The sequence below is a fragment of the Apaloderma vittatum genome, unplaced genomic scaffold (genome assembly GCF_000703405.1).
Source record: "Apaloderma vittatum isolate BGI_N311 unplaced genomic scaffold, ASM70340v1 scaffold454, whole genome shotgun sequence".
Lineage (NCBI taxonomy): Eukaryota > Metazoa > Chordata > Aves > Trogoniformes > Trogonidae > Apaloderma > Apaloderma vittatum.
The window spans coordinates 64,884-82,496 of NW_009714137.1; the positions used below are offsets into that span (position 1 = coordinate 64,884).

General features: G+C 38.8%; 1 protein-coding gene across 1 annotated transcript in view; it reads right to left on the reverse strand.

Moving 5' to 3' along the window:
• The window catches only part of LOC104273317 (serine/threonine-protein kinase 3-like), a gene marked incomplete at its 3' end in the record, with an annotated part of 63,981 nt that extends 48,497 nt beyond the window's left edge, over window positions 1–15,484 (reverse strand). The window contains exons 1-3 of the mRNA XM_009868622.1: window positions 15,365–15,484; window positions 11,080–11,244; window positions 10,492–10,659 (exon numbers count right to left, since the gene is read on the reverse strand). Of these exons, the coding sequence (XP_009866924.1) occupies window positions 10,492–10,659; window positions 11,080–11,244; window positions 15,365–15,484 (453 nt within the window). The remainder of the gene's footprint in view (window positions 1–10,491; window positions 10,660–11,079; window positions 11,245–15,364) is intronic.
• Window positions 15,485–17,613: the final 2,129 nt, after the last annotated feature.

Below are 17,613 nucleotides of genomic sequence, written 5' to 3' on the forward strand. Positions count from 1 at the left end.
GTGATTTAAAACTTCTGAATTAGCTTTTGGGTGGTGGGTTGTTTGCTTGTTTTTTCTTAACCTATGTCCAGGGAGAAAGCAGCCAGACCAGCAGCAGAGAATCATGTTAACCTACGCCGTGCAAGTTTTGTTGAATACATTCCTGCCTTTACCCACATTAACAGTTCTATCAAATAATCTTTAACAACACTTACAGATGTAGAGCTTGATGCAATGCTCACTCAAGTCTTTAAGAATCCTCCCCTCAATTCTCTCTGCTTACTGTTCCAACATCTTTGAAAGATAATATTTCCATTTTCCTATTAAAGTATGTTGCAAATAAATGGGTAGTAGCACGGCATGGTCCGTTTTTCAGATTAGCACTTGTAAGAATATGAATCATACACAAAAGGTACACAGCATTACAGAAAATTAGCCAAGATCAAACTTCCTTTACAGTTACTTTAGTTAAAGGTTCAAGTTAACACACTTGTGTGTAATTACAAAATTACTGTACTGATCATCCGCTTACTTTGAAAGTGATTAATCAAAGTCAGAGAAAACCAACCAGTGTGTTTCAAATTTCCTATTCAGGAGTTAAGTCTGAACTAATCTAATTTTAATTAAATCCTCATTTAGAAGAATTAAATAAATGCTTTCCATTTAATTCAAATTAAACTCCAGTTCCAGTGCAAATTTCAAATATTGTCTTTTGTTGCTACTTTATTACACGTGACAGGTTTCCTTTTTGCACACGTATGCAACTAATAAACCTGGTATCATTTAAAAAATTAAAGAATTTATACTTTGAACAGTAATAAACTTATTTATTCTACCCTCAAAATCCTAACAGTACGAAGGAATGAAGATGCATTGTCCAAATCCCGGTAATTATGATAGATTCTACAACTACTTTACCTGTATTGGAACAGTTTTACTCTGTAAGCTTTTGAGCCATCTCTTCACTGAAGAGAAAATCAAGTTCGAGAGATGCAAGAAAAGAAAAGCAATACCTACAGGAAGACAACAATTACATACATCAGACTGAAGACTTTTCAAAAGCTTTACTGTGGACAGGAGTAGGGCCTTGTCATCCTTTGATTTCATCACCGTACACAACTCAAGTAATCTAATGTTTTCATAGTAGGTATCAATGGTAACGTCATATTAACCTGTTCTGATTAGACAAATAAATAAACATGAATGTGAACCTTTACAAAGCATTGATCTCCTCACATTAGTGACCTCTTCTTCCAGACTTTGCATAGCTTCCCCTGTCTTACCTCAGAAGCATTTTCTGGATTTCCAAAGCTGAACTCAACTCAACCCTGTCTGCTCTTACTCCATCTTTCTTCTGCTCCTTACATACTTCTCTACATCATTTTTCCTCTCTGTGAAGAACCAGATACTGATAAACTAGTATCTTGATTAAAAGAAATTAGATCATCAGGTCAGCTCTGCACCACTTTGCGAATCTTTAGAGAAAGAGAATCACTCTTTGTGGTTTGTACTCCCAAGGGTCCCATAACCCAGAGAGATCTGTCAGTCTTTTCTGTGGGAAGAAGGGAGTACAGGATCTTGATAAAGCAATGTGGCAAAAACTCTTAAGAAAGGTCCTTGGAGTACTATGGATAAGTTTTTTATCATCTGTAAGTTCTGCCAGTGGACAAATGGTATTTTTCCTATCTTGCTTTTACAACATGACTACAAAAACTCCCCTTTCCACATGAAACAGGCTGACATTAAGCGTACTATCCCTCTGTATTGCAGTCTGCCAAATCTTGGAAACTGGATGCTACCATGCTAGCACATTGCTCTCTAGGAGCCTTGATACATGAAACTGAATCTGGTAAAGTCAAGCAATGAATAACTGATTGCAATCTCAGAAAATAAGTAAAATACCATGTGCTTTATTTTATGTTTTGCAACCAGAGAGCTCTAAATTTGTCTTCAGCGTCTGAGGAAAACTCACACACTACTGCTTGTACTCTGTTTGCCTTGTTTGAATAAGCTGTGCTTGGTATATAGGAAGTTTCCTTAACATTATATGCTAGGCATGTTGAAAAAAGGGAAGAAATTTTACTTCTATATCACCAGAAACTAGTCGATACCCCGGGGGCAGTTGCCTGGGTGCTATGTACTTGCAGAAAGAAGAGGAGTCTAGGGAGGAAAACACCTGAACTCTCCCTAGATCACCCTATGTACATAAGCAAACACCAAATGCATTTTAACCAAAACCGTAATTTTAAATTTGGAGGTCCATATGTAACTTGAAATTAATTTAAAAAAATAAAAATCAATTTACCAAGCAGGATCTCTGCAGATCTATGAGCAGTTTGCCCGTGAGACACAAGTGCAACTTTGACACGTAGTAATTTTTCTGCAGGATCACAGTTTGCAACTCATTTAGTTTCAACCCACTGCTACAAATAACCACAGTGAAAATTAATGTCAAACAAACACAATTATCAAGTATTTAAAAACTGGCTCTTTTCACCCAGTAAAAATGACATCACTGCAATAGTTAACAGTTGCCTTAACTATATTCCAGAAAATTTATAAATTAACTTAAACTGCATAGAACAACCCACAGAAAATTTGCTTTTACATACTTACGAAAGAATGCTGACAAAATAAGCCACCAAGTCCAACTCTCATTACAATGAGAGCATGCACTAACTGGCCTCTTAGCTCACAGAAAGAGTAACTGCCCTGGTGACCAGCAGTTCTAGTATCTAGATATTAAGGTTCTACCAAAGTCTGTGCGAATATCTCATTTAGGTAGGTACATCAGGTATTTGTTCGCAATAAATGGACTGCACACAGGTGTGCAAGTTGAAATGTCCAAAATTATATTTTTAATTTGCACAACATTTAGCAGTTCTCAATTCCAGAAGTCTTGCCAAAAGAAGTCAAGTCATGAACAAGGTGTTAGGACTGGCCTGCACCTCAGCAGTAACTTACCAGACCAGAAATAGTTAAGGTAAAGAAATCTGTTCCAAATCTATAAACATCGATTGTTCTTCAGGGTTAAAAATAAAATAAAAATAAAATAGAAAATAAAAAATAATTACAAAAATAAAATAAATAAATAAAAAATAAATAAATAAAATAGTTTATTTTGAAAAGTGAAGTAAATTTTGAATGAAAAAGTATCTGGCACTTTGTTTTTTAAATGTATTGCTGAAAGAAGAGTCTTATCTGTTTTTTTTACTCATGCAAAAATCACCATAATACAACTACTCATGTTTTGATCAGAGCAGGCAGACAGGCTGCTTAGTGAAGTAGCAGCATATTTAAATGAAAATTTAAAGCTTTCTTTTTTAAGAGCCATTAAATAAAGTCTCACTTCCTTAAAGTTCAACCCTGAAAAGTTGTTGAGCAAAAAGAGAAAATGACCAAAGACACAATACCTAGAGCAGCACTGGTATTACTATGGGTGCAACTGGTTCAAATCACATACACAACCACTCTTCTCAAATAAAAAAAAAATGCTACATACCCTATCACCATATGGAGTTGCATTTCTCCTGGTGATTTATCTGACACACCACTCCTTTGACATTGATTTTTTCTTTTTTTCCCCAATCTATATAGAGAACATACTTTATTTTCTGTGAGACAAATACCGTCTGGTATTAAATTGTGCTCATTTTTTTCTTGCATACAGTCATAACACCTATTTGAAATTCTCGCTATAAATAGTACCACAGAGGCAAATATACTATGAAGCAACACCTGCCTTCAGCTGCAAGTAAACTGAAGGCCACTGGAAGTTTATCCCACGAAGTTCAGCTGTATCATGGCAACAGCATTTAAAGCTGGAAAATCAGATGAGGTGGAGGAGGGAGGGAGGCTTTGTTGGGGAGCACTTACCCATGAAAGGTCTGGAACCCTGTTTCATTTCATTAATATGTCCAACTAGAAAAAGTCAAAAAAAAAACCCCAACAGGTAGGACAGGCTACAAAAAAGGGCAGTTTGTCCCTTATAACAGGCATGTGTAAGGGTCATCTCCAGAGAAGCTCTGCAGTCTGCAGACACTTATGAGTCTCAGAAAAACGAAGAGCAATCTCTTTTCTTCCCCTTAGATTCTCTCTGCATTCAAAAGGCCAATAAAATCCAAAGGAGCAGAAACAACATGCCAGCACTGCACCTACAGCTATCACTCCCAAGTGTGATAGTGTACTTATGTATACAGGATTTTCTTTAAATAATTACTTAGTTTCAATCATACAAGATTTACAAACGGACAGTTGAAACTCTAGTTTTGCAATGACTTGAAGACAGCCCCAGCAACAACTTGGCCAATCCCCAAAAAAGGGATGACCCGATTCTCTTACCGATTTCAGATGTATGTTTTTGTCCTCCCAAAGTCCAAGTGTCATGTTAACAAGAGTGAAAGCTGCTTCTTGTTACTTGGTTAGTTTCAGATGGATCAATTTTCTGATCCAGCTCATCATGTAGTTCCAACAGATGCTCATCCCAACAGAATTGGGTGATGAAAATATGCAGGTAGGAAACAGGTAGGAGTACCACCCCTTTGCAGCCATCGCCGGCATTTAGATCAGTTTAAAGCAAATTATCTCAATTTTAAAGCCTAGTCCAAAGGTTTTCCAACAGCTCTCTAGGAAGCCTGCAGCAAGGAACACACTTCTCCAATTCCAAGCTAGTGCCTCAACCATATCACATCAGTGTCTTTAGGTTCCCACTGTAAACATACATTATACCATTGTTTACTATTTACGAATTTGGAATTACTACAGCATTGTGTAAGACAATACACAGTAAAAATCTGTCCTGAGAAATCAGATTTTTTGAAGACAAGACATGACATGAAACAATGAAAGATCCAAAGGGGGAAGTAAAGACTTCTGCTCTGTTCTTTTAGCTATATGCACTCCAACCATTCAAAGAACTGCATGTACTAGGGTCTCATATGCTGTGTTTTCAAGATCTAAAAATTAACTATTTTTAAAAAATCTTAGTAAGTTAAGTCACTTTAAAGCATATATTTAATCATAAGGTAACTATCATAACACAAATGCAGTAAAGAAGTATTAAAGAATTATGACCTCCCTGAGGAATCACACTCAGCGAGTCTTACCTACAGCTCACCATCATTCTTCCACAAGATTCTGAACAGGTAGTAAAATAATAAACAGTAATGTACAATCAGAAATCCATATTTTAAAGCTCTTTAAATATTAGCTCACTCTATCTAGAAACAGCAGGCAAGATTTCAAGTTACAAATTAGCAAAAAGTGTCTCATAGAAAGTTCTTAAAAAGAAAAGGACTTTTAGATGTTAAACTCTTTTCTAAAGATAAGCAAAAGCACTAAAATGAGAAAACCATAAAATATACTTTTACAAACCTACTCTAAATTAAAAGCAGTAATGCTGAGATAAGATAGGTGAACTCTCAAAGAAAATAATGGAAACCAATGAGACAACTCCATCTGTTAGAGATAAGAAATGCAAGAGGGACTATACAGAAAGAAATCTGACATCATCAGAATTGTTTTCCTTTTTCCCTCTCCTCAACCTCTGGTGCAAAAGGCATAGAGGAAATCGTTTTCTCAATGACTGAAAAACTGGTCTCAATCAGATAGCGATGCTCAACATGACACCTTCTTTGGTTCTTACTGCTTTACACAGTAATAACTCTCATTTTTAATGCGATATGCTGAGAACAAAAAACTAGGAAATGGTAGATTGTTATAAGATACATCAGGAATAAAAGGTTATTACAAACAGATTAGTCCAGGGTGGAAACGACACAGGCTAAGCAGGAGGCATGGATAATCTGGGTAAGTGCCATGGAAAAATAAATATCATGATTGGACTTCAGGCAAATGGAAGCAGTTCAAACTGGCTTCCTCTAATTCACTGCAAAACATGTGATACCCACATGTCCATTTCCAACAAACCTCACCATAAAGAAACAAAGGCAAATACTGTGAAGTGCTGAAAAACACATCTACCACCAGCTTCTTCCATACTGCAGCAACGTGAATTATTGCAGCTGCCTGATAAGCATGAAAGAAAGAGTTTGGGGGATTTTTGGCTTTTTCTTCTTTTTTTCTTTGGCGGGGGGAGGGGGAAACATGGGGAGGGGGTGAAAATAGCTACCAGCATTTATCTGAAGTACACTAGCCCGGTTGTTAAGTGTTGACCTTGCAAAGAACAAATCTGACAAAACACTGGCTGCAGCTTCATAGCTGGTCTATAAGGCTCAACGCATGGCTGTGGCCAAAGGCAGTAACTCCACTCAACACACCTTCCCTGTCCATCTACACACTCCTACAACTTCTCCAGTTCAGTGTGAGCAAGTTTCTGTCATGGTAACTTTTCAGAACATCAGTTTTTTTATCCAACTCCATGTGAGGCCATAAAAATGCTAGTGTTTGCTTAACAGAAAGGTCAGGAACTCCTGGGTAAGGATAGGCAGCCCATACTTAAATTGGCTTAAATTTATCATAAAAATCACAGCCTCACAGCAATAAGTGATCATGTCATTGAGTGAATATAAGGAAAATTTTTGCTAAGGGTGATCCTAGGGAAAGGACCTCAAAAAACAGCAGTTCTTAAGGTTTAGTATTAGCTAAATATTAGACAAAGTGTTATCATAGAATCACAGAACAATTCAGGTTGGAAAAGACCCTTGGGATCATCGAGTCCAACCATTAACCCTACACTACAAGGTCACCCCTAAACCATATCACCCAACACCACATCTAAGTGACACTTGAACACATCTAGGGATGGCGACTCAACCACCCCCCTAGGCAGTCTGTTCCAGTATCTGACCAGTCTTTCCATGAAGAACTTCTTCCTAATGTCCAGCCTAAACTTGTCCTGTTGCAACTTGAAACCATTCCCCCTGGTTCTGTCCCTAATTACCTGTGAGAAGAGACCAGCACCAACCTCTCTACAATGTCCTTTCAACTACTTGTAGAGCATGATGAGATCCCCCCTCAGCCTCCTCTTCGTCAGACTGAACAGACCCAGCTCCCTCAATCGCTCCTCATAAGGTCTGTTCTGCAGACCCTTCACCAGCTTTATTGCTCTCTTCTGCACTCGCTGCAACACCTCGATATCTCTCCTATACTGAGGTGACCAGAACTGAACACAATACTCGAGGTGTGGCCTCACCAGTGCTGAGTGCAGAGGGACAATCACCTCCCTTCTCCTGCTGGTCACAAAATTTCTAGTACAAGCCAGGATGCTGTTGGCCTTCTTGGCCACCTGGGCACACTGCTGGCTCATATTCACCCGGCTGCCCATCAGAATGCCCAGGTCCTTTTCCGCCAGATAGCCTTCCCCAAGCCTGTAACGTTGCATGGGGTTGCTGTGACCAAAATGCGGGACCCTACACTTGGCTCTATTAATCTTCTTGTTAATAAAGGCAAATAGCAGCAGTAGGTGTATTATTATCAGGCAAAAACTTGGCAACTTCAAGGATCTACCACCAGAAACGCTTTTATGTAACAAATTTGAGATTGTAGCTTGATTAGCAAACACAGAAGGTATTTCAAGAGCATGTTACTGGTTTTTACCAAAACACAAAATCACAACTACAACAGCAAAATAGTGCTAATCTTTACTCTTCCATTACCAATTTTTAAAAAATATACAATAAAAAATAGCAAAAGAGGAATTTAAAAACAAACAGAAACAGTGCACAAAGGAGAGATTGAACAAAACGGTTAATGGTTTGAATTAAATTCAGAGTGGTAGGACATAAATACTTTATCACTACAGGACAGCATACATGCTGCAGTCAACAGGGGATGTGGGAAGCCAGCTGTTAAAACACATCATTGCAGCTTCAGAGTAGATCGAGTCTTGCTCTAGAACCACACTGAAGCCAACTTTCCTTAGCCCCACTACAAATTCGTAACTGCTCACCCCAGCTAAGCAAAGGCAAATGCAAACACTGTTTTCCACAGTAAGCCTGGTTGTCACACAGACTGCTGCAATCAACACACTTTTAGCACTGCTGGGTGGGTTAAGTCACCCAGGTTTGAGTGGTTTTCGACTTATCAGCAAATTCCTTGCTATTTCTAGTGGCTGTATCGCCACATTTTAGGGTGACCTTGAAGACATTTGTATTTCTTCTTTGATGAAAACTCAGAAATTTCACTCTTCATCATTAGCAAAAGCACAAAAGGACTCTGACACCAAATATGTGAAGCATTCCGTAATCCTTACGTGGATCGAGCATCAGACTTACTGAGCTGGCAAACGGTCTTGACCTTTGAGCCTCAAACCAAGTATGACAACTGCACGTTCTGCTGAACTCGGGTTTGCAGCAGAAACAAGTGAATTAGTATTGATGACACTTAGGCAGCCAATATACTAAGACATAAACACTTAAACAGAAGAAAAATCTGCTGGTTTTACCCCCTCCATGTGAAATTCCATTTTGCACCCCTCACTTCTCATTCTTTCCCAGCTGAAACTAGTACAATTCTTCAGAGTAGCTGGAGTGTGGTTAAGCAGAGGAAGCTATGCTTGTTTGCATGGAATCTGCTATTTCCTCTCTGCCAAAACACTTGTTTAAAGAAGTCATGTAATATTTCGATTAAGCTGTAAATGCAGTTGACAAGGAAATGGCCTACTGGCAGTGCATTACCTTTGTGGCAGTGCCAACCAGCCCACAGCGAAACAGCACACATGGTAATTTCAACTTGCATTCCCAAGTAACAAAATTGTGCCTTACATAAATACCACAGAACTCCACTAACATCTAGAAAAAGCAATGAAAATTTGCCCAAGCCTTCATGCTTGCCTGTATCAATTCTGTGTCATAACTAAAACAAAGTAGGAAAGCATCTGCATATGTCCAAAAGTCCTGTGAAGCTATATCATATGACACTGGGAAAACTATTGCAACTTAAATCTGTGTATTTCTTGTTAACCACTGTAACAACTCACTAATAACAATTAAGAAAAACTGTAGGTATCAAATATACAAAAGAGTACTAAACTGCATACAAGCCCTTAAAAACCGTAACGTAATTTATTAACAAGAACACGTGTTCAATGTAACCCAGAATTGTGTTAAATTACTTTGGCCTTTGATAGCACTCATTTGATTACAAGAATTAAACAGATTCACAGGCTTTCAAACTCAGTGACCTTTGATTTATAAGCAGTTATTGTCATGCATATAAAAATTCTCTCTGATAACGTAGTCCTCACCTTTCAACAGCTAATGCAACTACTTACAGTGATGTTAAAATGAACTCAGATGTAATTAGACCATTTTCATTAAAAGTACAAAAATCCCTGTGTGGTCAAATGTATTTAATTTGTAATCAATAGTTCTTCAAAATATTTTTAAATGTTATTCCATCCAAAATTCAAATCCCATCAAATACAAGCTTCAGAGACACTTACTTTGTTCTCAGCTTTCATATGAGTATTTTCAGTCTGAATAGTAATTTTAAAATAGTTAATTACACAGGAAAAAAAACAAAATATGGTGCAGGAAAAGTACTAAGCTTTGCTTCCAAAATTATGCAGTTTGGAACTGCAAAACACTCACTAGCTTTAACCAAGCCACACATTGCCACAAAGCTTCAGGAAACATCTCTGCTTCAAAAAGCACACACAAACAAAAACCAAGAACCCAAAAGCACTAAATACACTTAAACTCATATATGCATCACCTTACAGTAATCATCTATGAACAGTACCTTCTCAGTCAACAGTACTATCTTCCTGATAGTACTTACCTGACAAATGAGGCACCAGCAAAAGAAAACTGAATAAAATAATCTAGTACGTATGTCATTTTTGCAGCAATTCAAAGATGAAAAAGATCTGCTTTTAGTAATATAAAGTGCCACTTTAATACCAAATGGGCTTTAGATACAAACAATTCAAGGACAGAATATTTATTGAAGCTCTGTGCAATCACTGTTGCTATTCTACAGCTCACTTCAAAAAATAAAAGCATTAATAACGGTGGCAATGGTTAATCCTAGATAATCACTATTCCCCACGAACTTCTCCAAGCAATTCCTTTATAACTGCTACTCCTCATAAAGTGACTAATTCTATTTACATTTTATTTTGAAAAAAAGTAAACTACTTCAGTAACAGACTTCAAGAGTCGGTAATAAATAAAAACTGTCAGGGATTACTAATATTTCTATTGCTCACATAGGACAATTCTGAATCCTTCTGCAGGTCATCTTTACTTCAAACCTCCCTTTGAGAGGAGGATGGCTTCTACGTTATGGAGCACTCCAAGTGCAGGTAGAGCATGGACTAGGCTCTACACATTGCCTTCAAGTCAGTTAAGTACTTATCACTTTATCTCTCTCTCAAGTGGAGATAAAAGCACTCTGAAACCTTACAGACATGTTACAACACAGGCAAACTGCAGTAAATAGTAAGCAGGACAGCAAGTGAAAATCCTTAGTCTTAAAATCTCTTTATTTGTGGGTTTTTTCCTTCATTTTTAATTCAACAATGACAAAAACAACAGCACACACACTTACCCTCATTGGATGAATATCGGCATACGGAGGCTTTCCTTCAGCCATTTCTATTGAAGTTATACCAAGGGACCAAATGTCTGCCACACAGTTATAGCCAATCTCTTGTATTACTTCAGGAGCCATCCAAAACGGCGTTCCTATAACAGTATTACGTTTTGCCATTGTATCCTGTAATTATAGTGTTTATGCAATTAAAACAGATGTTAATTTTCAGATTCTTTTGATATTAGTTCTGTGTTTAAAATTTAAATTAGCCACCCACAGGTTAAATGGCAGTGACTTCCAATTAAGACCAAACAGATTCAGCTCATCGACCTACAAAGGCCAAACAGGAGACAACGATCATAAACCTCAAACGGAAGCTTCAGATGGGATCATCAGGCACTTAAGTACACCGGGTTATAAAAACAAGCAACCAAAACCTAAACAGCCTTGCAGTACATTAAATACTCATCATGATAAACAATGTTAGCTCCACCACTAGTCACTACTCAGACACAAAATTCAAGGTAGAATAAAAAGACAAAAGTAGAAGTACATGGTTAGGAGCACTAAAGCATTTTAACTGATCTTTCCCCAGGTACTTACTGTTAACTGGCCAGCCACACCAAAATCAGCTAATTTTGCATGTCCCTCAGTGTTAAGAAGGATGTTTCCAGCCTTTATATCTCTATGTATTTTTCTCATAAAGTGCAAATATTCAAGTCCTTTAAGAGTAGATTTCAGAATAGTTGCAATTTCATCTTCTGTTAGCTGCAAGAAAACATAAAACTATTTTCAGGTACACACACACAGAGTCTATATATGTGAAGTATTTAAACCATGATAATTTCATTATTATTATAAATAATATAGGCAACGTACCTTAGGTATTTTAACACAGGAATATGCCCAACAGCAGTTACAATTCAAAACTCTGATCTACCAACTTAAACCACATAGCTAGATTCTTACATATCTGGAGTACAATCTGAGCAAGCGACTACAAAACTAGATAAGGGGCTAACTGACACACATCAAGTGGCAGAATATGCAATATTCTCTTGCCTCTCAATCAAATGTTACAACTCGCTGGATGCTGACATCCTTCACACAGATTACTGCAGTTTCTACAGTAGAAAACTACGTTTATCACTAAGATCACACATAGTGTCAAAGCAAAGGTAATATTGGTCACCACTGGGCAAGATGGCACCTACCAGGGCAGTGATGGAGTTACTGTCCCTGGAGGTGTTTAAGGAGAGGCTGGATGTGGCACTTAGTGGCGTGGTCTGGCCGATGTGGTGGTGTTGGGTCATAGGCTGGACTTGATGATCTCAGAGGTCTTTCCCAGCCTTAACAATTCTATGATACCAGAATACTTCCTTGGAGACAGAGACAGTCCTTTCTCTGCCACGAAAGGCTAGAGCTATTCCTCAAACATCTGTGCCCTCAAGTTCTTTACACAGCTTGCCCAGCAAACTAGCACAGTCTGATATTTGGAAAGAGACAAAAGGAATGCCACATTTTCTTTGGTTCTCAAATTTCTAGATACAAAATGCCTGCTGAGCCTACAATCAGTAATACCAAGCTTTTGTCCACCAGCTACTCCTAACCACACTACTATTAGTTTCTCATTGCCAGCAATTTACCAATTAGAGAGAATGAATTAGGAGCTTCTTCATAAGAACAAAAAAAACCCAAAAAACACAAAACAAAAAGCAAGGGATAAAGTTGTACAGAAAATAGCCACATCATTGTTTTTCACAATGCCTGTGAAAAATACATTCTTCAGGGATAGCTTGCTACTTATTATCTGTACGGAGATAATATAGCATGCAGAAATATAAACACCCAAATCACTTCCAACTATTTTGCAGAATTTTATTCAAGTCTGTCAAGTGAGCCATTCCTTTTAAGGCTAGTGTCTTAATTTTACATGGAATGTAAGTAAACATTAATTTTTTAAAATATTTCTTACTCTGCCCGTGCTCCATAATGACACAAAGCTGTAGAATGCACTCCAATGACCTTCCTAAAGCTCTGCTCAGCCTTGAAAAAGGACAACTAAGATGTCAGGGAACTTTTATGCTGGAAGGTGCCAGTAACTACTGTTGCTTTTTCCTTTAACTGTCTACAACTACAGAAATGGTTGAGAATGGATGCCAACCTTCTTTTCTCGATGCCAACTGATACAGAGAATGAATGCTCACTGAACTCCTGTGTTCTTTTTAAATTATCAGCATCACTTGACAATTGCTAGATGATACCCTCAAAGGAAAATACCATCAGACTAAATATATGGCTCTTCAATTTCAGACACAAATACTGTATTTTTTTAAGTATCTACCGACAGCGTTAATTAGTCTGCTGTCTATGCAAAGGTTTACTGTTAGTTCTTAATATTAAGTGTAGATAATCCTCAAGAGCTATTCTGTATCATGCTTCTAGCACACTATGAAGTTGTACAACTGAACTAACAAGAATTTAAACATAGCTGGCCGTGAACACATTTTATAAGACAAACTGTTATAGCAAGCACAACTGCCACTGTGTGAAGACAATGTGTCAGCTCACAACTTTCGAAGTAATTGCAGCCTGTTAATATCTTCTTTTCTCTAAAAGACACATTCCTTTACATAACACTTCCCAGTGAATAATACTATGCTCTATGGCCATGCAGAATTTTTAACAGGTTTCTTTAATAACAGCACGTCCTTCAGGTACCTCTGAGAATTAAGGCAGAAGAGTTCAGGCCTTTTAAAACTTCAGAGTTCTGAAGTGAACAATACCAGCTCCCTCTCACATCATGTTTGCTGTTTATTTTTCAGTCAGGATGAACAGAAAGGTACTCTCAAATTAGTGAAGTAACTGAATACCAACTGAGTAAAAAAAATGAAATTTTGAAGAAAAAAAAAATCACAACAAGAATATTTACTGAACTCTGTAAAAGCATCAAAAAGGAAACAGTAAGAACTCTTGACCTTTTCTTCTTTTAAGGAAAGCAGACAAAAATTTTAAAGCTAAAAAAATGTAATAAAATTATCAGTGATTAAACACTTATTATAAAAGGTGTTAACTATAAAAGTGTTAAAGGCTTCTTTTATTTACTGCTTTAATGTATTGCAGAATTCATGTACTATCACAAAGGATACAATTAGCTGCAAGTACCAACTAGCAACAAGCTGACAGATGTTTAATAACCAAGGAAAATACAATACAGAAAAAAAAATAAATCTGAGATACATTTTCATTTATCTGCTTCATAAACTACATAGATGACTACTGAGTAAGTCATGAGTTAGCAGTTGTTTATCTTCATTGCTTTAGATAAACATAACAGGAACACATAAAACTTCTGGAAAAGCATAATCAGAGGAACAGTAAGAGGGAATCTTCTGCAGGTGCAAGACCCCTTGAGAATACTTTTCAGATTTTCATCAATGTTTATTCTAGAATAAAAGCAAAACCACACACAATTCATTCCATGTGATGTGATTTGTCAAGGAAAAGATAAGAACTATTCATGCAATTGAAATGCTGTTCAATTATAGTACATTAATGTTTTAACATAAGAACTAGGCAAGTGAACTTGACACATTTCTAGACATGCATGAAACTGCAAAATTGAAGATGAACATTCGAATTTGGCTGCAACACTGCACTGATTTTTTCCCCCTCTTTCTCTACTTTTCTAATACTACACTGAAGTTAAGCAATAGCAATTCCTTCTAGTTTCAGTTTTGAACGTGTTGGTACACACCTTTACCTCCTTCCAAAAAAAATCCACCACCAAAAGCCCACAAGAAACAAAAAGCCCACTCATAATCACTCTAAGCCAACAGAATGACTCAATAGAAAGGAAAAAAAATTGTCAGCAAGCTTATCTGCACTTGAGTTGCTCATAACCAGATTTAATTATTTAATGAAGAGAACCACTTTGCTATTACAGCTTCTATCCAGTCTCATAAAACCTAGGCATGGAGCCCAAGGGCACAGTTACACATACATTTATTTAAACAGCAGCGCCAAGCTCCAGTCCCTCCTTCCGCTACAACGTACAGCAGTAATTCCCACTGTGTGTCAGCACTTCCACTGAACAACCATAACCGACCCTAGTTAAAAAATAAACCTGCCTGCCCAATTATTTTTCCAGCAGATCAGCTCCCTGATTAAATTCACAGCACAGTCAACAAGGATGCAGCAGAGTAGGAGCTGCTCAAATTGATAGTGCTTTCTAAATACGTACGTGTGCTGCTATACCCAAAGAGCCCCAGTGACTTCCAGAAACCTTTCCCTAAAACTGATGGTGGCGTTAGCTCCATGCTCCACAGCAAGCAGTTACCGCCTCTGCTACACATTATGCATTCCTTGCCTGCAATTTATCTTCAAGATCTTTCACTGTTCCTACTCAGTATCATGCTGCTCAAAGCCTCTATTTGTGCTACTTTATGCTGACTGCTGTGCTGCTTCAAAGGATTGTATGCCAGGAGAACTGAAAACCCTGTTATACAAAACTCAAGACTTCTTTCCTGGCATTGCACCAAGGGAGCAAAACCATCTACTGACCTGGCGTCAAGCAAGGAGGAACTTCAAATCAACTGTAAATAAAAGTATGGTCAGAAGGATATCTGGAGAAAGAGACAATCCTCATTATGTGAGCTAATAATTTGTGGTGAAGTACACTGAAACTGTGATCATCCGCAGACTCACACTACAGGCAATTTAAGCTCTGGCTGTTAACAGATACTGTACTGTGAACGACATCTGACATGCCGAGTGTACCTTTTTCTGCCAGAGCTTTGCCAATTACTCATTGCCCATGGCAGTCCTTCCTTCTTGAGAAGAGGACTTCTCACAGTCTTCCCCTGATGTCACATGGTGTCCATCTCACAGGAGACCATCCTCCTGCGCAATGCGAGTCCTTCCCACCAGCATGGGACCCACCACGGGCTGCAGTGCCTTCTGCTCCAGCGCAGGTTCCCCTCAGAGTTGTAGTTCTCTCTGGGCGCATCCTCTGCTCCTGCACGGTCTCTCTCCCCTCTGGCATGGGGTTCTCCATGTGCTGCTGCAGTCTCAATATTTGGCCACCATCGATCTCAGTTTGCAGTCTCTCCTGCTATCTCAGCACAGGCTCAGGGAGATCTCTGTCCCAGTGACGTTCTTCTCCCCACTTTGTCCTTACTGACCTCATGGTTGATCTCTTCACTTCCCCCTCCTCTCCAAAACAAAAACTCCCCAACACAGAAAACACGACGAGACAAAGAGGCTCACCCAGTAGGTTTCTGTTCTTAAATACACTGAGTGCAGAGGCACTGACTGGCCTAACCTTGGCCAGAGGCAGGTCTGACTTGTACCTGGGCTGGAGGAGGTCTTGAAAGTTTTGCAAGGAGCCAGCCTTACAGCCCTGCCTCTGCTACCAGAAAAACCCTGCCAGACTCAAACCCATGATATCTAAGTATTATGATACACTGTGCTTCTAAGGCTCTGCAGAGGTCTCCCTTCGATATGCTGTGTTCCTAAGGAGGTAAATCCCTAGCTTTAGTTCTTGAAAAAATAGTGCTTAAACTACAGACCTGTTAGTCTAACCTCAGTTCCTAGAAGAATTATGGAGATCAGAGCAGGTACTACTGAAATGCATTTAAAGAACAGTGTAATCATCAGGCACAATCAACATAGGTTCACAAAGGGAAAGTCCTATTTAACTAATTTGATATCCTTCTATGATAAGGTTACCCCACCTCGTGTATGAAGATGCAGGTTTTTTTTATTTTAGTAAGGCTTTTGATACCATCCCTCATAGCATCCTTCTGGACAAATTGTCCAACTCTGAGATGAGCAGGTACACAGTGTGCTGAGTGAAGAGCTGCCTGAGTGCCATCCTCAAAGGGTTGTACTGAATGGGGCACCACTGGTACTCCTCAGGGTCAAGTTCTAGGGCCAGCTCTCTTTAGTATTTTTATCAATTATCTGGGTGCAGAAGTTTAATGCCTCATTAGTAAGTTTGCTGACAATATCAAACTGTGAGGTGCTGTTGGCTCTGTTGAAGGATGAGAGGCCTTGCTGAAGCATCTAGATAGATTAGAACATTGGCCTATAGGATGAAAATTAACAAGTCCAAATGCCAGATTCTGCACCTAGGACGATATAATGCCAGACACAAGTATAAACTGGGAGAGGAGTGGCTGAAAATCAGCCTTGCAGAAAGGGATCTGGGGGTGCTGGTCGGCAGCAGCAGCTTGGTAGGATTCAGCCGTGTGTGCCCGGGCAGCCAAGGCGGCAAACCCCATCCTGGGGTGCTTCAAACCCAGCATGACCAGCCTGTCAAAGAGGTGACTGTCCTGCTGTGTTCAGCGTTGGTGCGGCCTCACCTTGAGCACTGTGTGCAGGTCTGGGCCCTACAACTTAAGAAGGATGTGAAGGTCCTTGAATACATCCAGAGGAAGGCAACAAAGCTAGTAAAAGGGCTGTCCTAAAAGGAATGGCTATGGACCTTGGCCTTATCTAGCTTGGAGAAAAGGAGGCTGAGGAGTAACCTCACTGCTCTCTACAGCTTCCTGAGGAGAGGACATGGATACAGAGGTGCTGAGCTCTCCTTCCTGGTTCCTAGTGACAGGGCACGTGGGAATAGTTCAGAGCTTTGCCGGGGTAGAGTTAGACTGGACATTAGGAAGCATCTTTACTGAGAGGGTGTTCGAACACCTGAATAGTCTTCCTAGAGATATGATTGACACTCCAAGCCTGTCACCGTTTAAGAGGCGTTTGATCAGGACCCTTAATAACATGCTTTAACTCTTGGTCAGCCCTGAAATGGTCAGTGGACTAGATGACTGTTGAAGTTCTCTTTCAACTGAAATGTTCTATTTTATTTTTTCTCCAGTTAACCCCATTTGGATTTTACAATGCATCCATCATTCTAAACTTGTAACAAAAGGTCACATTTCTAAAGACAGACTACCTAAATGCATAAACAGCTTATGTCTGCGTATACATAAGATAGGAAAAAACTGTTTTGTTGGGAAATATGTAGAAATATTCTTTTTCTAAACACAACAATACAACATACGGTTCTTCTTTACATCATAAAGAGACTAGTTGGCACATAAACTAAGGTAAGCCTGATGCAATTTTGGGTAATAGGTG